The 23,638-nt window shown below is 46.8% G+C and overlaps 1 protein-coding gene across 1 annotated transcript in view; it reads left to right on the forward strand.

Moving 5' to 3' along the window:
- The window catches only part of Gat (sodium- and chloride-dependent GABA transporter), a 583,447-nt gene extending 579,392 nt beyond the window's left edge, over positions 1–4,055 (forward strand). Inside the window, exons 11-12 of the mRNA XM_075670790.1 lie at positions 2,495–2,662; positions 3,467–4,055. Coding sequence (XP_075526905.1) covers positions 2,495–2,662; positions 3,467–3,562 — 264 coding nt within the window. The 3' untranslated portion in view covers positions 3,563–4,055. The remainder of the gene's footprint in view (positions 1–2,494; positions 2,663–3,466) is intronic.
- The last annotated feature ends 19,583 nt before the right edge of the window (positions 4,056–23,638 follow it).

Here is a 23,638-nt window from a genome sequence, read left to right on the forward strand (position 1 = left end):
TGAAGAAATACTTGAAACCACTGAGACAGTCAAGGGCGTCATCTATCCGTGGTAAAGCGTACACGGCTTTTTTTATTACTTCGATAAGATTGCTGTAGTCGACGCAGCAGCCCCAGCTTAGTGCCTGGTAGCAATATAAACCAGTTTGTACCCGACGTAAATGGGATAAAGAGACGCATGCCGTAGGCCGCGCTGCTGCAGACCACTCTCCTCTACTTAGCCAAGAAATATACTCAGCACACCCAAATCTACACTGATGCTTCAACCACTCGGTTAAATTCGTGTTGTTGCCTTTATGTGCCCTCAACAAGACAAATGTTGTCTTATCGGCTGCAGCGGAGGACATCCATAATGGCAGCAGAGTTTCGCGGCATCAAAGAAGCTGTTCTCTATGTACGGCGCTGAGCGTCTGAGAAATGGGCGATTTTCACTCACTCTAAAGGGTCGCCACAAACAATGTGCACTCTTCAAAAACAATCATCAGCCGGTTACTTTCGCCATCGCGTACTTACATCACTTGGCCATTGCATCAGGCCACTGTATCACATTTCAGCGGATACCAGCTCAATGTGGTATTCTGGCCAACGAACAAGCAGATGAAGCGGCACGAAAAGGTCTTCAACACCAAAACTATACGCGATTTCACTAGATCTGATGCTTCCCAGCTAGCATAAAGATTTGCTTCAGAAGAAGAGGAACGGCTCTGGAGGTTACCGACCCTTCATTACCCTTTACTCAATCGTCCCACAACTCAGATCCAGACTCCCATCCAGCATTCCTCGCCATCTGGAAGCTCTATATCATCGCCTTCGCCTGACCGCTGCCTATGGAAACGGCTTACGGTACCGTTCCGGTCAAGTGACAAGTCGACATTGCAACAACTGTGGCTTAATTGAAACCGTGGAGCACGTCAAGCGTATGCCTACGAGCGAGCGTTCTATGAACGTTGCGTGCATCTACTTACACAGAGACCTTTATCATTTGACGGTCGCTCATGCCCTTCAGCCTGCCTCACGCAACAGAGGCGTGCGATGAACATTTTATCTACATACTTAAAAAACATTGGTCAACTCAACAAACTTTAGTTCTACTATGTCACCCTCGTGTACCTTTCAGACGGCGAATTTCGCTACCTCATTTGTAGAACGCTGCCTGCCCTGAAGGACTCTACCATTGCACGCCGTTGCCCATGAGTCAGAGAACTCAGCGCCCATTTTTTCCTGCTTATTTCTTTTTTGTTTCGGCCTCTCTCCTTTTGTCTACCTCTCCCCCATTGCCTTCCTCACGCAAAGTGGCTTGCCAGCGATGTTTATACGCCGGATAAAATCACTGCCTTTCATTAAAGGGTGCTCGCTCTCTATCTTTTTATTTCAGTCTGCTGTTATTCCACTCTGCTGATGTAAAATTTACGCGTACGCCGACACAAGCATAGGGCGGTCACCCTCAGCGTTGTCTGAACAGCCCAATCAAACGCTCTCCTCGTTTATAGGAGGTCACTTTTGTTTGCTTTAAAAACAAATAACATTGCCTACATTGAGCAGTTTCTCTTATCCAATTGGCGAACAAGAAGTGGGGAGCCCATTAATGTGGAGAGGGTTTAGATGAAGCCGCCTACGCAATGAAAGCAGATAATCGGATGAGGAGGGTGGCACGGGCGCCTGCGATTGCTCCGCTTCCCCTTAATTTGCTCGTCACAAATTGCGGCGGCGGGCACCGGAAAGTTTAGAATTCCGCTAAAACAGATCCTCAGCAAGGAAGAGTTGGCAGAGCAATGTCGCATACGTGTCGAAAGGGTTCTGTAGCGTTATACTGACACGCAAAAAGCTTTGTTAGATGCAAATGAATCTCTACTCTCAGGCAGGTCGAGTAGGCACTGCCTGAGCATTAGGCAGGCAGCGATCGTCTATTCCTTTTCGGAACGGAGCACGAAAGTACGTACGAAAAAACGAGGAAACGAGTACGAAGAAACATACTCAGTATTATCTGGAGATAATTCCGTGTGTGTCACTTTGTCTGTAAAGTTTGTCGTTTAGACGTACCATTTTTGTTGATGATACGTTCTTAATTGCAGTTCTCCATGGCGCATTGAGGCTTTGCGCTCTTATCGGCCTGTGCAATTTCCTTTGAGCTGCTGCTCTTCAGCCACCATTTTTGGCATATAATGCAGGCGTGCTGCTCTAGCATGTTGCTTTATTTTTTATGCGTCCTCGGACCTGAGAATGTGTTTGGGAGGCATTCCAGTGTTTTATATATAGGTATTAAGAAACAGCACAGAGTGTGTATGTGACAATAGCAGCTGGGTTGGTATTTGGTGCCATTGGTCCCGAGCAACGCCACGCCGTGCGCCATGGGTTATGCCCTTGCGTTGACCCGCCTCACGTGGTTATACTCATTTTCTTCGGCTGTGTTAACCTGTCAGTTTTGTTACCGTGCCAGATTTTCTATTCGAAATGAGTGAAGGAGCTGCCCAAACTTTAATGAATTGCACATGCAGGGAGTGTTCGTGTTCAGCCTGGTGCAGTATCGGCCGTTGAAGTACATCGACTACGTGTACCCCTGGTGGGGCCAACTCGTTGGCTGGATCCTTGCCCTCTCCACCATGCTCTGCATCCCTGGATACGCTATATACAAGTTCATCGTCACACCAGGGGACCTGCGCACGGTCGGTATTCCTCGTTTGCCACGCCTCAGTATCCATGCATACAGATTTGAGGGATTTTCTCGCCCCCTTTTGGCGACTGAAATTGACGTAGATATGACAACACACCAGTCGTAAAAAGGCACCCATTGGCTGCACTGTAGATATATATGCCCCAATTTGTAGCCACTTTTCCGCATGATCCTTATGTCCAAGATCGCACAGTTTTTGTTTATATAACTCGTGATATTGGTTATTATTCTGTGCACTGTACTCGAGGCGCTCACCACTCTCGTCAGATTGTTTTGATACAAAAAATGTATTGCAACAAAAGAATAACATGTATTGTGTTCGTGAACGCATTCCAGACAAATTTTCCCAACACAATTATTCGTTGCTAGTTTGCACAAGAACAAGCGAAGTGATGTGAATCGAGGTGTATAAGAATGTAACCAGGGCAGTTTTAAACGTTCCAGAAAGTTGCTGTTTAGCAGCGACGTCAATGCAATTCTCATTGAGCTCTACGATGGTATCAAAGGGACATCTTTTGTTACTCCGCTGTAGGATACAAAATCGCCCAGTATACATGCAGGCAGCCAGTGCACCATCTTAATAGTGATCATATGGCTTGCGGCAAACTTGTATTCGAAAACTGAGCGTATTCTCATTAGGTAATTCCTGCGTAGCTCGTGGATAGTTACAGCATAAATGGTACGCCGCAGAAAGAGAACAGGGGCCTTTTTCGGCCGTTTGTGCTTAACCCAACATCTTGTTCGCGCGAATACGTAATTTCCGGAGGGTTGGCGCTGAAGGCGGGCTTTCCCGCAGCGCTGCAAGGAGCTGTTCCGCCCGGACGTGGACATCGAGACCGAGATCCGAGCTCGCAAGCACCGAGAGAGGAGCATCACATCGACCTCCGTCTAAGTGCGGCACGAACATTCCGGCGGCACCCTTCAAGCATGACGAACGCTTTGCTGTCGACACCGGCGGCGTTGACGCGCGCCGGCGGAGAGCTCTGCCTCTGCACGTGACCGTTTTGAATTTGTACTCCGTACTCATTACGACGCTCAAACATTTGATCATGGCTCGTAACCGTCTTAATTTCGGTGTTTATTTCAACATGGAGAGTGCTCTACTGTAGCCACTGTTTTACTTAAACGCAGCATTTTTCGTGACCGCCTTAGCTAACACACATTGCAATTATGCATCAGGTGCGGTAAGTACAGATTGACCCCTTTTTCCACGAGCAAAGTTCGAAGATGGATACCGCAACAATGGTATTAATTTGATAACGTTCGCAGAATGCGCACGTTATACGTTGGCGCCGGTGCAGGCATTTTGCGATCTGGCTGTTTCCGCTCTTCTCTCAGGAGACACTGACGAGTTGAATTTTTTCAACACGGGTGCTGAAAATATATCCTTTCGTGTCCAGAGTTTTGCCTTTAAGAACTTCGCTTCTAGGCACCCCTAAAGAGGCGCTTCACGGACACCTGGAGAAGAATTCCCTTCTCTGTTCACGCAAGTACCAAACAAGAAGGCTCGTGAATGAGCGGTTGGCCTTCGTCAGACCCATGGCCACGCAAAGATATGCTTATTTATCTATGAAAACAGTTGTTTCTTATAACTGCTGAGACCAGAAGACCTGCGCAACCGTGACCGCTCTACGGGTAAGCGTAATGCATCAGCTATCGCATGCGTGTGTAAGTATGTGTGTTTTGTTCTTAGATGAAGCCTTGCGAGATGAGCCCGTGGGCGCAGCTAAGTGCTGTGCGCACTCCGTGGATCCAAGTGTTGTCATTTCGCCCGTTGTAGCCGCCACTTAGTCTTAGTAGACCGTGATTGTATGTTTGTGCTTCATGGTCATGAATGTGTCGTCCCTTGCCAGCCTCTTCTATAACACAGCAACCAAGAAAAATGCCCCATGTTCACCTTGCCAAGTTACACACTGACATCTGAATATGTAATCTTTTGGGTTGTTAGTATTTCTGAGTGTTAGATGCACAATCATTTCGCGCAATTCATCTCAGATATTGAGTCTACTGTACAGCCCGTTCATACCACGAAAGTCTTACATGTACTCGAACGTCTGGAGCGTTGTAGAAAGCATAAATTTATATATACATTTTAGCTGTAGTCATTTCAGATTTGACTTCCTGGTGTTTCCGCGTCTGACCTAGGTACTTTTGGACTGAATGGAGACATGCGCATTATCCTTCTGTGGTAATGACAAGCATTTTCGGATGCTGTATATGTTGTCACAGGATACATCGCATAAATCTGTGGCTAGTAGAATCAATATGTCACCCTCGCTTCCTGTGCTCATGAACTCGCTGTACTCATGTGTTCGGAGCATGAAAAATAACAAAATTTCATTACCGGAGCTGACGTAATTATCTCTGTTCGTTAAAGCAGCTTACTGTCATGTCAAAATTTTGAAGAAAATTTGAACAAACCTGCGACTGTATAAGGAGCGCATTAACGCTGACATGCGTGAATTTACTTTGTATGAAATTCGGCGAAGAACGCTCTCCGAAATAGCAGCAGGTCGTCCAAGATGCCTGTTGGCTGCCTCCGGCACCGCTAGGCCACAGTCACCTGCAGAGCCTGACGCGCCACTCGTCAAGATGCACTACAATGCAAGGCTAACAGCATAGGTAGGCTGGAATCGATCAACCGCGGGGGAACACATGGCAGCCTCTGACACAAGGAAAGCACCCAGCTAGAGCTTGAGGCCCCGGCTGAAGTCTCATCTTAGTAAGCTTGTTCGTCCCCTGTTGGCCCGGTTTGTGTTATTTGAGGCAAGCTCATCGCTCATGCGACTGGAACCTGCCTTAGGAGCTGGCTTCACCATTCTATATTCATGAAATCCCCAATTTACGCCACTGTAATTTCATTCCAGTTCCAGCAAGCAGGCTGATCCGTACTGATATTCCCTCTTTTCAGCACCCAGAAAGCTAACAAGGACACATGTGCACTTCCTGTCCAAGCATCCTCATTGCATTATTGGTCGGAAGCTTCTGCTTTTGACATATTATAGAGAAACGTGTACTGTTCCCGAAGGCAAGGAATCGTACATAAAAAATTAGGAAAAAAAAGAAAAAAACTTCCTGTGCTAGTGTTGTCAGCCCATTACCCATATATTTTTTTTATTTGGCCGAGCACTCGATAGGCACACAACTGATTGGTAAGCAGCCTTTCTCACAATTTATATTAACCTTTCTGAAATCCTATAATTTTGATCAACATTACTGATCTAGCAAGGGAAGAGCTTAACCTGAAGTATAGATAAAAATTCAGTCGTAGAGTCGCAAATTGCTGATGGTGCATATAAATACACATCTAAAGATACTATGCTGAGCACTAAACAGATCCCTGAATATATACATCTAGCATCGTACACTTTACTGTAGGTGTGCAAAAGTCTAGTATAATTGTATTCATGGATGTCGATTCAACGTATCAATTGTGCAGTTTGCAGTTCATCAGGTATTTATTACAGGAGAAAAGTTGTTCATCTTTTTTCATTTCAGTATTTTTCCCAAACAGTTCTTATTCGTGTGTCACCCTATATTGCATTCTAAAAAAAGAGTATCTAACCAAGAAATCTTGAGGCCTTAATTTTTACGCCTGTCCTCCCGGAAACATATATTCTGGCAAATACGAATAATATTTTAGAATATTTGAACCTTAATAAGGTAGTTTAAAAAAATTAAAAGCGCAACAACTCACTACTGCATAAATTCTTGTATTGTCTGAATGTTTATATTCAAAGTTAGAAGTAAATCAAAATGAAGCAGGCTCCCAGAAGTAAAGTTCACACGGAGAACTGATGTTTCTATATTGAAACACATTCGTCGGAATTTCAGCGTCTATTGCCTTTGTCTGTGATTTTGTTGGCTGCTTTCTAAACACATTCATCTATCAAGCTTTAGCAATTGCTTTGCTTATTGGGGCTAGCACACGCTCTACACACAATTGGAGTAACCTTACATTAACTATTTCTACAATCGAATTTTTTGTACAAACTGCATGTCTTCCAGTATGCCAATAGATATTTGCGGTACACATGTGTATTTGGGACAACCGAAACACTAATGTTTCATAGTAAGCTTAGGAGTAATTGTTTTCAGAATAGTCGAGATAGCCTCTGCCGAATAACACAGTGCTATAAACATGGCTTTTGCAAGACGAATGTGATCGCAATTTTAGTAATCCAGCTTTAATGCAAAGGTGTCACACTAGAAAGTTTTTGAAAGGAATTTGTGCCAATAAATAGAAGTCTTCCATATTTCGCGATCAATGTCTTCCACAGCAGTCAGTGCTTTATGAAGGATTGGTTTCATGTTCTTGCTATCGCGTTATGCAATGGTAAAGATGCCAAGTCCTCGAGTCGCAAGTAGTTTATTAGGAAAGTTCGTGATATCCCGCAAATGAAAGCATATGTGCACTTGCAACATTGCTGGATCATTATAGAAACGATTAAGTTACATAACGACTGTTTGAAAAATAATGCGTTGTTTATGATTTTAATACCACCGAATAACAATACGGATCCCCGCCACTGTCTTCACAACAGTTGAAATTGACGCGTCGCAGAAGTTAGTTCTACGGAAAGTGAGAAGCTATTCAACAAACTACAAGATTTAACATCTTTATGCCTAGTCAGCATAATCAATAGCCCAAGAACGTCGCTGTTATGCCGGCCACGGCGGCCGCATTTGCGAAATGCGAAAACACCCCTGTACTTGGGTTTAGGTGCAGGTTAATGAACCCCAGATAGTCGAAATTTCCGGAGTGACCCACTACGGCGTGCCTCATAATCAGATTGTGGTTTTGGCACGAGAAACCCCGTAATTTTTTTAAAGTCACTATTATGCTCCCTTAGGCTTCTACACTGGTTCTAGCTTCGGCGGAATAATTGTATTCAGGAACGAATGTTGAACTAAACGTAAGAGTTAGAACATTTACTATATCAAATACAAACTGTATCGTTTGGTTTATGTTTACCTTCTTTCAATTCATCTTTCATTGTGGTTCCAATAACAGCGTAGTCCGCGCTTTGTATCCCGAGTTGATGTATGTTACAGAACATGTTAGTACATGAATGCTTGCAGAGTAGGAGAAAAATTTTGTTGTGCTTGCACAACGACATATGCAAGCCACCAGACTACGAGTATACAATGATGAACTCATTGATGTTTTCCCGTATGTTCCCATATATTAAAATCCACGTCTTCCAGGAGGACCTTCCACAAATAATGAAAGAAAAAGGAAGGAAATCAGACTTGTGTTACAAGTCTTATCACGGCTACCAGAGATATTTCCTGTAAGCATACAAGCCATAGTGTTGGTCCATAACCAGATCACGCATATGTATGTCTATGTGCGTGTGCAAAATTAGAGCGTATCGATATGTTGGCTCTGTCCTGAAAACCTTGGTACTTGAATGTATGGCCAGTTAGAGGTACAAAGCTGCTGCTTCGTCAGTCCCCACCCCAGTATTTCTGCATCATACACACGTTTCCCATCGTAAACATTTCAAATAATGCCAACTATTCTAGTATTTTCTGTTTATTCAACACTTATCAACGCGCTATCTAAAGGGATGAAATCTATCATATAACATAAATAAAACTCCCCGACCTAACTTGTTTATGTACACGGAAATGCACAAGGAAGCAACGGCTATCACAATATATTGCTACCAGTCCGGTTTATATTTCTTCAAAAACTGCTTAAGCATAGCAGTCATATTTTGGGCAAGACTTCATTCCCAATAATTTAAGTATACATGTCTCAATCAATATCCTGCAAATTACACATCATTTGTACCCCCTTTTTTCTGGACTTCTTGTAGGCCTTGTACAATATTTACGCGAAGAAAAGCGTTTGTGCTAATATTTCTGGCGGCGTTCGTTGGGGGCTTCGACTGAGGCCGCATAGTCATTCTTGTGTCAGACTGTTCTGTAAGCTTGTGAACTCAATATCTCAGGCGTTGATCACTGCGTCTTTTTTCCGATGTAGTCTACCTCATGTCATATCCTAAGTAGTGCTATAAAACGTAACCTCACAATTACACAGGCAGCAAGTGTGCAATCGTCCAAGCACAAAAGAATATAGAGCTTTTTTTTGCGCTGAGTTCTTCGCGGTATGAACCCAGAAAAGTATAAGTAGCATAGAACAAAAGCCCAATGTTAGCGGAAGTTTTGTTCGGTTATAGCCGAACACATTCATAAGATAACTTATATTAATTGAAGCACTTATACTGTATATGAGGCAAGTTTGAAAAATGTGTTTTTTTAGCTATCCGTGATTACTCACTCAGTACTGTACTCTAAACGCTAAGACAGAAATGGGCCGCATGTTTTATTAGCTTTTGATGTTCATTCCGTTTGTTTAGTCTTTTTTGTGACATGGATTTGTACATACGGTTTAACAAATCTGCACATGGTAAGCTCGTGACAACCATCGGATCCCTATTTATTGTATCATGTCTATTGTTTCTAGATCAAAAATTGAACATTCATTGAAGATCTTGCTGCTATTGATTTAGGTATCATTCTCAAAAGAGTGCATTCCTGCAGTCTCCTAACAACAATAAATCTTCATGTCAAATCGTAGCGTTAAGGTCATAGGTACCTATGTAGTTTTTTGCACTCGCATGTGAAGTTGTTTGAAATAATATTTTCTTCGTGATGTTGCCTGTTATGATTTTTCGACATCGTGGAAATAATTTGATATATTTTCGTTAAGCGCAAATATTCACTGGGAAATATTTGAAAGGAAACATGAACTGTATCTTAAGCTTGTGTCTGCGATATATTCTCAGACTTCCCAAAGAACTATTCAGCAAGCATTACACTGTGAAAAAACTACCGTGAAATGTTCTTCTATTGTGAGTTGCATTTCAATCTCCAGCGGCATATAAAATGTGCGGCAACCAGAGCATTGCTGAGAGCAAATTATTTGAATAGAATTGCGAAGTAAATGAGGTTACTTATATTTGGCAGATACGTATGTTTGCAAGATCCTGTGTGACAAATGTTTTAACGCAAGAGCACTGAATTGAATAAAATCTGCAGGTGCTGACTTAGTTACGGTGCTGCACTCTGTATTGCAAGTGTTCGTGTTTCGTGTGTACTTTCGATATGCGTTTCCCGTGCACATAATATCAGCAAACCGGAGCAGCAGTCCCCAACTTTCGACTACTTCAGTATGGCGGTGGGTGGAACGTGAAAGAGCTCCCCTTTTTGCGTGAAGTCGTACTTTTAGGTAGCAGTGCTTGATAGGGTGCTTTTAGGATGCCGCATTACCATTCGGCTAGTTGCCAATTTCAAGTGCTATTCCACACTGCACATGCACCTCCCGAGACAGAGGAGGCGGGGGCGGTGCAAGATACGAAATGTGCGAGTATGGCCGCATGCTTGCCTGTATGCCCCGAACGCAAAGCCTGAAGGAGAAGTAGGCCGCTTTTATCAAGACGCAATGAAACGGGCTTCGCGTCGCCCATTGTAGGCAAGAGCCGGCATGGTTTGTTAAAACACGTTGGCGGGCTAGTTTGTTAGAATCCATGGTAGAGTGTATAAGCGCGGCTGTACGAGGACGTAGAAAGAAACAGATACACAGACACAGCGCTTCACTTTCAACTATAGATTTAATTTTCGCACGCATCGATAAATATATTCCGTACGAGTGGAAACAAACGTAACAGCAAAAACAACATTGAATTCTGAATTCCGATTTTCGACGAGGGAGATTGCAGAGGCCTGAGATTACAAAATTATAGAAAAAGTGCGTAAACAAGCCTTCGGTATCGCTATCTGAAAAGGAGATACGATTCCTCGGTTTATCTTTGTGACCACTGCAGTACATGTGTCCCCCATGCCTTACACACGTGTACGGTTCATCGAAATTCACCACTGAATGTTCGTTTTTGCTGTTACGTTTGTTTCGGCTCGTACAATTATATATTTATCGATGCGTGCAAAAATCAAATCTATAGTTCAGAGTGAAGCGTTGTGTTTGTGTATCTGTTTCTTTCTGCGTCCTGGTACAGTCGCGCCTGTACACTCTACCATGGTTTGTTAGTCGTCTAGACACAGACAGGTGTGGAGTAGAGGTGAAGGTCATCCGTGATAGTGGCGCACAGTAAACGACAATGCACAAACACGAGACAAGCGCTTTCTGGTAGCTGAAATTCGTGTCCCGTCTTCTGCTTTCAGTGGCGTCGTTGATTACGTACCGCCAATATGGATAAATTCCAACTCGACTGTTTCAACAAAGAGGTGCAGGTGAACCAGGCGAGTTCGGAGCTGGAAACGGCCAAGTTGTCCGAGCGGACACTAACGGCAATACGGTTTCTTTTGTAAGATAATGCTCTCCCTGGCGCCACTGCGTGAATGAAATAGGTATTACATAAACCACTAAGATGCTACTGCTACTTCGCCGGCAACAGCCGGCCTCATAGATGCTAATCCCCTTAGTGTCCGATTTACTGATTCTGCATGAAACTGTAATTAATAAAGATATCCAGCTATCCCAATGTCACCCATCAATTACGCATGGCGGGCACCCATGACGCAGTTTGGGCGTCCGCTGTTCAATGAAAAGAATGTATTCCTTTTTCACTCCAAACAGCTTTCACCAGGGTCTGGAAGGGCGACGACCAGCAACGAACAAAGGTCGCATTCCAGTTCTCGACGAAGAGCACCATCTGGGGTAGTCATAAAAGCGGGGTAACGCGTGCACACCTCGTCAGCGTATACCTGGGTGAGACCCGCAAATCCTTATCAGACACTCCTACCTCCCCAGGTGGAAGGAGCCCTCTGAGCCAGACGAGATCGAAGTGTCGACCGATCCTGTACTCTTGTCTTTAGCCAGGAGCCGCGATATTGCTTTAGTCGCTGAACAAGTACAATTTCGTGTCCTCGGTGGCGTTTGTCTGGACATCACTCAAAGGTCTCCACCAGGTTGGTAAAAGGTGACTGCTCGATAATACGGCACCGAACCTGGTGCATTGAGGTAAATTTCGCTTAAAGACGAGGGCAGGCGGCGGCAACGGCAAGCCAGATGGGTAAGTCATCGCATAGCGAGTAGAAGCAGCGGCGGTGTACTTCCGGTACTTTTATCGCTGTTGGTCTATAAAAGTGAATGTATGGACGATTTTTCAACACTCTACCAGGTATGCAGTAGATTGGGAAAGCGTATAGCAAACTCAATAGCGTCAGGGCGACATAGAAGGATCGTTTCAATTTTGCAGGAGGGCTAGCGTCCACCGTACAGAACAACAAATGGGGAAATTCCGCCGTGCACCACGTGTAGATGTGATAAGCATACGTTACACAGGATTATTCCGTTGAGATGGGAAGTGCAAGTCTAATATAATGCTGACACTGCAGTTAAAGTGCTAAACAGTGATAGGCAGTACTCGCTCGCTAAAGTGCAAGATATGCCTTGAAGAGGGTTTCCATAGCGTCGGAGAGAAACCTCACCTCGTCTATCAATTCTGGGGCTCAATGGAGAAGCATGATGTGGCGTAGCAAGAACAGGGCAACATCACGCGCATAGGCTCTAGGCAGTTCCGCAGTTTCCGCATTAGTTATAAGATTATCGATTGCCATTATTACGCAGCGACTGCCAACGGAAGTAATTGGCAAATGCACATAGAAATATACTCTGTCATGGTCAAAGGAGAGCACTTCGCAAGCAAAACGTTCTAGAGGTGCACCTGAACGAAGCGTGTATCCTTGAGGCGTTGTAAAGTCAGCTAGAAGCGAACATGTCGGCGTACTAATTGGTACAAAATTGTCTGAAACTGTGCGTTTGGTTCGTAGATTCCTGACTGATGTTACCAACGCAATAAAAACTGCACAAAGCGAAGATTCGTCTGGCGGTACAAGAAAGTGCCCGCATTGCTAGCAATGTGCCAAAGAAGTAATATAGTTAGTTATTAGCGCACAACGTACTGCACGAAATACACGAAGGGCGCAAAGAAATTCAAGATATACAGTGAACCAACACTTGCAAATGGACGTTGCGGCAAGGTTCGTGCACGTCATGGCTGCTTGAGGCTTCGTCTAGCTTATCAAAAAGAGGCCGCAGTGCTAGGCTTATGCCGCGCAAGTAATATGCGACGGACTATTTGGTTCATAGTGTTCAAGGTACTGCACGAAATACACGAAGGCTGCAAGGAAATTTAAGATAGTGCGTATGCCAACACCTGAAAATTGATTGTGCGGCAAACTACCTGCACATCATGGCTGCTTGAAACTTCGTCTGGCCACACAAGAAACACCTCGTAGTGCCAGAATTAGGCTATATAAGGAATATGCGATGGACTAGCTGGTTAATAGTGCCCAATGTACTGCACTAAAAAGACGAAGGGTGCAAAGATACTCATGATATGGCGTGTGCCAACACTTGCAAATGGACTTCCCGGCAAGGTTACCACACATCCTGGCTGCTTGAGGCTTCGTCTAGCAGTACAAGAAAGAGCCCGAAGTGGCAGCATTATGATGCAGAATATGCGATGGAATAGTTGGTTAACAGTGCGCAACGAAAAACAAGAAGGGCGCAAAGATAGTTAAGATAGTGCGTATGCCAACACATGAAAATTGATTGTGCGGCAAACAACCTACCCATCATGGCTGCTTGAAACTTCTTCTGGCCACACAAGAAACAGCTCGTAGTGCCAGCATTAGGCCATACACGGAATATGCGACGGACTAGTTGGCTCGTAGTGACCAACGTACTGCACGAAATACACAAAGGGGGCAAAGGAAGTTGAGATAGTGCATATGCCAACACTTGCAAATTGATTGTGCGGCAAACAACCTACCCATCATGGCTGCTTGAAACTTCTTCTGGCCACACAAGAAACAGCTCGTAGTGCCAGCATTAGGCCATACACGGAATATGCGACGGACTAGTTGGCTCGTAGTGACCAACGTACTGCACGAAATACACAAAGGGGGCAAAGGAAGTTGAGATAGTGCGTATGCCAACACTTGCAAATGAATTCAGCGGCAACGTGATTCAACATCATGGCTGCTCGAGGCCTCGCCTAGCCATAAAGGAAAGAGCCCGCAGTTCTATCATTATCATGCAGAAATAATATGCAATTTATTATTTGGTTCATACTGCGCAACGTACTCCACGAAATACACGAAGGGCGATAAGAAAGTTAAGATAGTACGTAAACCAACACTTGCAAAGGGAGTGTGCGGCAAGGTTCCTGCATATCTTGGCTGCTTTAGGCTTCGTCTAGCCATACAAGAAAGAGCCCGAACTGCCTACGGTATGCCGCAAAAGTAATATGCGATGGAGTATTTGGTTCATAGTGCACGACATACTGCACGAAATAAACAAAGGGCTGAAATAAACTTAAGATAGTGCGTATGCCAACACTTGCAAATGGCCTGTGCGGTAAGGTTCCTGCACGTCATGGCTGCTTGAGGCTTCGTCTAGCCATAAAAAAAAGCCCGCAGTTCTCGCATTATGCTGCAGAAGCAATGTGGGATTAACTTTTTGGTTCATAGTGCGCAATGTACTGCACGAAATACACGCATGGTGCAAAAGAAGTTAAGATAGTGGGTACGCCAACACTTGCAAAAGGACCGTGAGGCAAGGTTCCTGCACCTCATGGCTCTGTGATGTGTGGTGCGCGACATGGTGCGGTGATAGGGATGGTCAGGAGCAGACGACAAGGAGTGCGCGCGCCGAAGCAAATTCCGTGCTGGAAGGAGAAAAATGACAACGCCGAAGAGCGTCCGGCACGTTAACGCGCGGCGCGAGAAAAACAACTAAAAGAAGAAAAGCAAGCCAATTAGAAAAGACCACGGGGCGTCAGGCAGCCAATCCGAGAATGCCTAATTGGCCAGAGAGAAGAAAAAGCGTGGTGCGCTGACGGAAGCAGAGGAGACGCCGGGGAGACGCCAGGAGAGTTCCATGAAGCGACGGCAGGAGGAGGTCAACCACCGGAGCGGGCGTTGAAGACGCGCCGTCGGGTTCCGGACCCGAGCCACCAGGACTTCACCCGACCGGGGCCTCCTGCCAACCTGTTCCTGTGCGTCGCCCGTCTACCCGAGCGTGCCGCCAGCTCCTCAAGGCCGGTGAGCTTCTGTGCTCGTGGGTACGACGAGAACAGTCGGGCTACGGGCCCGTGCTCTACACCCAGCTGCCCGGCCAGAACGCCGCCGCCGTCTGCTCGTGCCACCAAGCCGCCTGGTTTACTTCTCCGAGACACAGCTGGCCAGCTCCGGTCGCCCGGTCAACCAACTTAGGCCACGACCTTTGGTGAGACCGGCGCCACTCCTTTCACCAGCTTGTCGCAGCGTCGCAGCTTCGAGACTGTCATGTATCCCTGCCGTCGTGGCAAGCCCGGACTCGCGCACTACCTAGCTCCATACTAGCCCCAAATGTGTGTCTTGATGTGTATTTGAGTGTTTCTTTTATGTTTGCTATTTTCTTCTGTTTATTTTTTAGCCTTCTTTAGTTCCATTAAACGTTTGTGTGTGTGTTCGAAACGAACAGCTTTGTCCTCAATTGGTTCTCGGAGGCTCCGCCTAACAGAACAATCAGAACCTTTTGAGTACACGAACCTTTGTCCCCATTTTAGGGTCATCACAAATTGGCGTCCGCGACAGTACAAAGCCGTTCGTTCGGATTTTTTTCTAAAGGCTAGGAACTATGGCTGCTAGCACACGAGACCTGTTAGCCTCAGCTGAACGCATGGGGCTAGAAGGTGCGGAGTTGAGGGCATGGTTGACCGAACAGGAAGCGCGTGCGCGAGAAGAGCGGGCAGCGGAGCGCAAGGCTAGGAGGGAGGTACTTGCATTGGAGAAGAAGAACTTACAATTGAGGCTAGAAGTCGCAGAGGCTGAGGGTGCATATGTTGGCAAGAAACAGCCAGAAATCAGTTTGATTGACTTAGCCACCGTGGCCCAGCGATTGGGTTTGCATGGGGCAGACTCGCACAGGTGAGTGCAAGACAGATGGCTGTTAATATGCGGGAAAGCTAGGAGGGAGTGCAACAGGCGAGTGGCAGAACAGGCAGCTGAGAGGGAACGCCTGCAGGAAGAGCTTCGCAGGGTGCGCTGTCACATCAAGGCACTCGCGGATGCATGCCTAGAAGGGACAAGATCCGCGGTTGAGGATGCAGCACAGCAGTGCAGCGGCGACCCGAGGGTTCCCTCCGACATGGCCTCAGGCCTCGGTGAGCAAAAAGTGTCTCAAGGAGAGACAACTGGTGATCATGCCAATGTAGGCAACGATACTGATGTTAGGTTGCAAGACAAGAAGCAGATTGCTTCCGTCCCTCAACCAGTGCTGCGTGGGCCCGGCGCAGGCGATGACTGGTTTGTACAAGGTTCACAGCTACCTTGCATAAGCATGCTTGAGAAAACTAAAGTTAGAACTGAGAACCTCCCACAGGCTAAATATAGTACGTCGGAGTGTTTGCGCTAGGGTCAAGATGGACCTGAAGATATCAGGGCTCCTGAGGAACCAGGTTTGTTTTCAATAAAAAGTATTGAGTTGTCTTTACTGTGTTCCTTGAATTCAACAAAGGCAACTGCTTATGACCCTATGTGCACTTGGGAGGGCTCAGGCATATGTACCCCACCAACTTATGGCTTTAGGTATCCAGAACATCCTTTGTGTTTTCATGCACTCGTGTGTGGTTCGACCACTGGCACTGATCCGGAAACCACGCATTACAATGTTCACTACCTTACAACGCAGGCAGTGACTTTGTCGACGCCATGCAAAGACATTAATGCCTGGAGCTATATGGTCACGAACTGGCCACTGCACTCTGACCGAGAAGATAAAGGTCCAGTTCGCTTGATATGGAAAAAGGTCACCTAAAGGAGCCCATGCTTCGCTTATGGCTCTTCACGGACTTTCGACCTCGGACTTGGTGACTTCAACTTGATGGTTTATAAAGTGTGTCGTGATAGCCTATGATGCTACAGTTTTTATTCTTTAGAGTTGTTGTGGTCTTTTTGAATTAGCGTCTTCCGTTAATGTCTTTGATCCGTATGCTCAGCGGACTGTGCAACTGTGTGCACTGTGCATGGAACCTTACAGCGCAATCTCGTGGACAGACCATGACTGTAGTGTTGTGAACTGTGTCGCGCACTGAGCGGCCGTTTTTCCTCAGAAAAACTTGTTAAAAAAATTGGAGGACGCTTAAGCTTCGCCTTCAAGAGTGGAACGCGACAGCGTTCCCGTCGACCCGCCAAGGGGTGTAAGACACTAGGGCTACGGCGCAGCAATCACTTACGAGGCGCCCCGCATCGGACGCGGTGAGTGTCGACCAACGCAGCGTTCGGCGCACCAACGAAACGTGCGCCTGAGCAAGCCGAACGAACCAAAGAACTCGGTGTCTCGGAGAGGGAAACGATGCACGCCAGCCAAACGTCGTGATCGGCACGGGCAGAAAGATAGACAGATAGTGATCTAAAGAAAGGAAGGACGCTTGATTCTGCAACCCCTGAGGCAGCAAGGCGAACGTCGTCAGGGAAGAGGGAGTCCGGGCGGCGACGCGCCTCGCACCGGTCCCCGCACAACCCCAATGCACGCGTGGAGCGCCACCTGCCGGGGCAGCGCCGTACATTCAGAGGAGGGGGTCTTCTGTGTTTGCAACAAGAGGGCTCTGTGTGTGCGGAAAGCGCAGAAGAAATGTAGCGGAAACGCACTTCGCTACTCGTGTAACTGCAACTTCTGTAAGTTACATGTTCATAATTACCGATATACACCGCAGTATAACTTTCTACGGCACGTTTCTAAGGCAACACCGCATTCACTAGAAGCGCTTTTGTACCGCTTTCAAGCATCGAACTCGTGGCTGAGTGGTAGCGTCTCCGTCTCACACTCCGGAGACCCTGGTTCGATTCCCACCCAGCCCACCTTGCAAGTTTTTTATTCATGAAGTGCTTGCCGGAATTTATCGCTCACGGCCAACGCCGCGGACGCCGACACCGACGCCGATGACTCCGGCTTTTCTGCGACACGAGCTCCTTAATGCTGTCGCGTTAAAAAGGTGCTTATGTGATGTGTGGTGCGCGACATGGTGCGGTTATAGGGACGGTCAGGAGCACGCGACAACGAGTGCGCGCGCCGAGGCAAATTCCGTGCTGGAAGGAGAAAAACGGCAACGCCGAAGAGCGTGCGCCACGTGAACGCGCGGCGCTAGAAAAGCAACTAAACGAAGAAAAGCGAACAAATTAGAAAAGACCACGGGGCGTCAGGCAGCCAATCCGAGAATGCCAAATTGGCCAGGGAGAAGAAAAAGCGTGATGCACTGACAGAAGCAGAGGAGACGCCGGGGAGACGCCAGGAGAGTTCCAGGAAGCGACGGCAGGAGGAGGTCAACCACCGGAGCGGGCGTTGAAGACGGGCCGTCGGGTTCCGGACCCGAGCCACCAGGACTTCACCCGACCGGGGCCCCCTGCCAACCTGTTCCTGTGCGTCGCCCGTCTACCCGAGCGTGCCGCCAGCTCCTCAAGGCCGGTGAGCTTCTTTGCTTGTGGGTACGATGAAAGCCGTCGGGCTACGGGCCCGAGTTCTACGCCAGCTGCCCGGCCAGAACGCCGGCCCCGTCTGCTCGTGCCACCAAGCCGCCTGGTTTCGAAACTGTCATGTATCCCTGCCGTCGTGGCAAGCCCGGACTCGCGCACTACTTAGCTCCATACTAGCCCCAAATGTGTGTCTTGATGTGTATTTGAGTGTTTCTTTTATGTTTGCTATTTTCTTCTATTTATTTTTTAGCCTTCTTTAGTTCCATTAAACGTTTGTGTGCGTTCGAAACGAACGGCTTTGTCCTCAATTGGTTTCTCGGAGACTCCGCCTAAGAGAACCATCAGAACCTTTTGAGTACACGAACCTTTGTACCCATATTAGGGTCATCACTGGCTCCTTGAGGCTGCGTCTTGCCATACAAGAAAGAAGCCGGAGTGCCGTGCGGTATGCCGCAGAAGTAATATGCGCCTGGACTACTTGCTTCATAGTCCACAACGTACATCACGATATACACGAACGGCGCAAAGAATATGAGGATAGGTGCGCAGACCAACACTTTGAAAGGAACTGTGAGGCAACGTTCCTGCACATCATGGCTGCTTGAGGCTTCGTTTAGGCATACAAGAAAGAGCCCGCTGTGGTAGCATTATGCTGCACAATATGCGATGGACTAGTGGATAATATTGGCCAACGTACTGCACGAAAAAGACGAAGGATTCAAAGAGAGTCAAGATATGGCGTATGCCAACACTTGCAAAGGCACTTTGCGTCAAGGTTCCTACACATCATGGCTGTTTGAGGCTTCGTCTAGCACTACAAGAAAGAGTCCGAAGTGGCAGCATTATGCTGCAGAATATGCGATGAACTAGTTGGTTAATAGTGCGCAACGTAATGCACGAAAAACACGAAGGGCGCAAAGATAGTTAAGATAGTGCGTATGCCAACACTTGCAAATGGACTTTGCGGCAAGGTTTCTGCACATCATGGCTGCGTTAGGCTACGTCTAGTCATAGAAGAAAGAGGCCGCAGGGCTAGCAATATGATGCAGAAGTAATATGCGATGGACTATTTCGTTAATATTGAACAGCGTACTATGCAAAGTACACTTATGGCTGAAAGGAAGTTAAGATAGTGCGTATGCGAACCCTTCCAAGTGGAATATTCGGGAAGGTTCCTGAACATCGTGGTTGCATGAGGCTTCGTCTAGCCATACAGGAAAGGTCCCGCAGTGCATGCGTTACGCCACAAAAGTAATATGCGGCGGACTAGTTGGTTAATAGTAAACAACGTACTGCACGAAATACACGAATGGAGCAAACAAGAGGCTATTTACAGGCTATTTACACTGGAGACAGGCAGCAAGGCCGACACTCGCTCGCGCCAAGCGCAACGACCTACTTTATCGCTGGATGATACCGTAATAATATTGAACAACGTACTGAACAAAATATGCTTTAGCCCCAGAGAATATTAAGATAGTGCCTATGCCAACACTTGCGAATTGACTTTGCGCCAAGGTTCCTGCACATCATGGCTGCGTTAGGCTACGTCTAGCCAAAGAAGAAAGAGCCCGCAGGGCTAGTAGTATGCCGCAGATGTAATATGCGATGGACTAGTTGGTTAATTTTGAATAATGTACCGCGCAAAATACACATATGTCTCAAGGAAAGTTAAGACAGTGCCTAAACCAACACTTGCAATTTGACTGTGCGACAGGAGTCCTGCATATCATGGCTGCTTGGGTCTTCGTCCAGCCATACAGAAAAGAGCCCGCAGTCCTAGCATTATGCCGCAGTAGCAATATGCGACGGACTAGTTGGTTAATAGTGCGGAACGTACGGCACGAAATACACGAATGGAGCAAAGAGAGTTCCAACAGAGCGTCAACGAACACTTCCAAATGGAATGCGGGGCAGGGTTCCCGCACCTCATAGCAGTTTTAGGCTTCATTTTGGCATACAAGAAAGACCCCCCAGTGCTAGAACTATTCATGCTGCAGAAGTAATATGCGATGACCTAGTTGGTGAATAGTTCCCAATGCACTGCACGAAAAAGACGAAACGTGCAATGATAGTCAACATATTGCGTATGCCAACACTTGCAAATGGAATTTGCGGGTTCCTTGCGCATCAAGGCTGCGTTAGGCTACGTCTATAGTCATAGAAGAAAGAGCCAGCAGTGCTAATAATCTGCTGCAGAAGTAATATGCTATGAACTAGTTGGTTAATATTGAACAACGTACTTCGCAAAATACACCTATGGCGCAAAGGAAGTTAAGATAGTGCGTATACCAACGCTTGCAATTTGACTGTGCTGCAAGGTTGATGCACATCATGGCTGCTTGAGGCTTCGTCTAGCGATACAGGAAAGAGTCCGCAGTGCTAGCATTATGCCGCAGAAGTATTACGCGGCGGAGTAGTTGGTTAATATTGAAAAACGTACTGGACAAAATACGCTTAAGCCTCAAAGAATGTTAAGATAGTGCGTATGCCAACACTTGCAACTGGACTATGCGGCGAGGTTACTTCACATCACGGCTGATTGAGACTTTGTCTAGCCATACAGGAAAGACCCCGCTGTGCTAGCAGTATTCTGCATAAGTAATATGCGACTGACTAGTTTGTTCATTGTGCCGAACCTACTGCACGAAATACACGAAGCGCGAAAAAACCTTAGAGCGTAAACCAACGCTTGCAAATGGCCTGTGCAACAAGGTTCCCGTACATCATGGCTGCGTAAGGCTACGCCTAGACATAGAATAAAGAGCCCGCACTGCTAGTAGTATGCTGCAGAAGTAATATGAGATGGACTAGTCGGTTAATATTGAACAACGTACTGCGCAAAATACAGTTATGTCTCAAAGAAAGTTAAGATAGTGCGTATTCGAACACTTCTAAATAGAGTATACTGGAATGTTCTTGCACAATATGGCTGCTTGAGGCTTCGTCTAGCCATACAGGAAAGAGCCCGCAGTGCTAGCAGTATGCCGCATAAGTACTGTGCGACGGACTTGTTGGTTCATAGGGCAGAACGTACTGCGCGAAATACACGGATGGCGCAAAAAGAAACTTCAGATAGAGCGTAAACCAGCACTTGCAAATAAACTGGGCAGCAAGGTTTGGCATATCATGGTTGCGTGAGGCTACGTCTAGCCATAGAATAATGAGACCGCAGTGCTAGTAGTATGCTCAGAAGGGTTTGGGTGCGAGCTAGTTGGTACGGATCATTCATATTTAAAACAGCGCCAAGAAACACGGACAAGAGAGAACACAGGACGAGTGCTGACTGCCAACAAAACCTTTATTGGAGCCTGCGCAAATATATACAATTTGCAACAGGCATAAAGAGAGTGAAAGAACAAGGAGAGGGGAAGGGAAGGTATCGTCGGTCAACTACTCCCGCGCATGCTCGAATAACAATAAACAATATAAAGCAAACCATAACATGGAGGAGACAGGCCAAACTGCTTAACTTCGATGTAACTTAAGTTCTTTATCACAAGGTGCTATGGAAGGGGCACTAACGCAGGTGGCTCCTAACTGACACATTGAAAATGCCTCAAAGATTTTTCTGGCCATCTGACTGATGTACCTTTTCAACACCCGTGTGTGGTCAAGGAGTGGAGAACAGCCACACTTGGCACAAGGAACACCCAGATTACTGCCAGTCTTAATCCTGACAAAGTGCGCATGCTCACGCAAACGTTCATTGATACAGCGTCCTGTTTGCCCTATGTAAGTGGAGCCGCAAGGAGTGGGAATGGAATACACTACATTGGTACTGCAATCTACAGGCTTGGCGACATGTTGCGTATTGCACGGTCCAGGTGTTCCCCGGCTTTTGTTTATTTTTTTGCACATCCTTCCCAACTTGTTAGGCGCAGTGAACACGAGCTTTATACCACACCGGCCTGCGGATTTCTTGATGCGATGGGACACACCATGTATATACGGGATCGCAACATCGATCCCGTATATATAGTCTTGTAGACCACGGTATATGAAAATTCTTGTTGCGTCAAAGCCCATCAAGCAAGCCGGCCTGTAGGATCTTTTAGCGATGAGAGCCAGCACAAAGCATGGTGGTCAGTGACTACGGAAAAAGGGCGACCGTTAAGGTAAGGACGGAGCTACGCAACCACCCAGACAACAGCAAGGCATTCTCGTTCCGTAATGGAATAGTTGTGCTCCGATGGTGCTAGGAGGCGGCTCGCAGAAGCAATAACGCGATCCTGGCCACGCTGATGCTGGGTGAAGACGGCACCTACGTCATGATCGCTGGCATCTCTACGCAATTCTGTAGGGGCATCAGAGTGACGAGACGAGAGAAGGCGGCGGCCTCTCCAGTGCCCCACGACAATTGTACGCCTTTCTTCAAAATATTAGTTAGGGGTCTAGCAATTGTCGCAAAATCTGGAACAAAGCGATGAAAGTACGAGCATAGCCCTACAAAACTTCGAACGTCTGCGGCTGTCTTCGGAACCGGAAACACTCTGACAGCGCAAGTTTTGTGGGGATCAGGCTGTACTCCGGAAACGTAAACGACATGTCCCAGAAGAGTAATGTGCCGGTGGCCAAAACGACATTCGGACGAGTTAAGTTGCAGCTTCGCCTTTCGAAATATATCAAGTATAGTTGTGAGACGTTCAAGGTGAGTGTCGAACGTTAGCGAGAAGGCTATGATGTCGTCGAGGTAGCAGAGGCATGTGGACCATTCGAATCCTTGGAGCAAGGAGTCCATCATACGCTCACAGGGGGCAGGTTGTTGCATAATCCAAACGGCATTACCTTAAATTGGGATAGGCCATCAGGTATGATGAACGCGATTTTTTCTTCGTCCATATCATCAACAGCTATCTGCTAGTATCCTGAACGAAGATCAATAGACGAGAATTAGCTGGAACCGTGGAGGCAGTCAAGGGCGTCGTCTATACGTAGGAGCGGGTAGACGTCCTTCTTAGTAATGTTGTTCGGGTGACGGTAGTCTACACAGAAGCGCCGCGTTCCGTCCTTCATCTTAATCAACACCACAGGTGACGCCCAGGGACTCGACGAAGGCTCAATTATGCTTTTATCTAGCATTTTGTTGACTTCGTTTTGAATTACTTAACGTTCTGACGCAGAAATTCGATAAGGTCGTCTGTGAATAGCCGTAGCATCGCCAGTAAGAATACGATTCTTGACCGCGAGCGTGTGGCCTTAAGGGCGATTGTCCATGTCGAAAATATATCGGTAGGACGATAATACTTGGTAAAGCTCTTCAGCCTGCGCAGAGGGCAGGTCCGTCGCAACCATTTTCTTTATATTAGGATCGGCACCTGAGGCTGGCGCGAGGGGCATGCTAAGCTCGCGAGAACCATCGGTCTATAGCGCCGCCACGTATTGGTCACCGAGACAATCAACGGTGGCAAGGCAAATTCCTTGCGGTAGAATTTGCTTTGCCAATCCAAAGTTACAGACAGGCATGCGAGTGCCGGTT

This window comes from Dermacentor variabilis, chromosome 9 (assembly GCF_050947875.1).
Source record: "Dermacentor variabilis isolate Ectoservices chromosome 9, ASM5094787v1, whole genome shotgun sequence".
Taxonomy (NCBI): Eukaryota; Metazoa; Arthropoda; class Arachnida; order Ixodida; family Ixodidae; genus Dermacentor; species Dermacentor variabilis.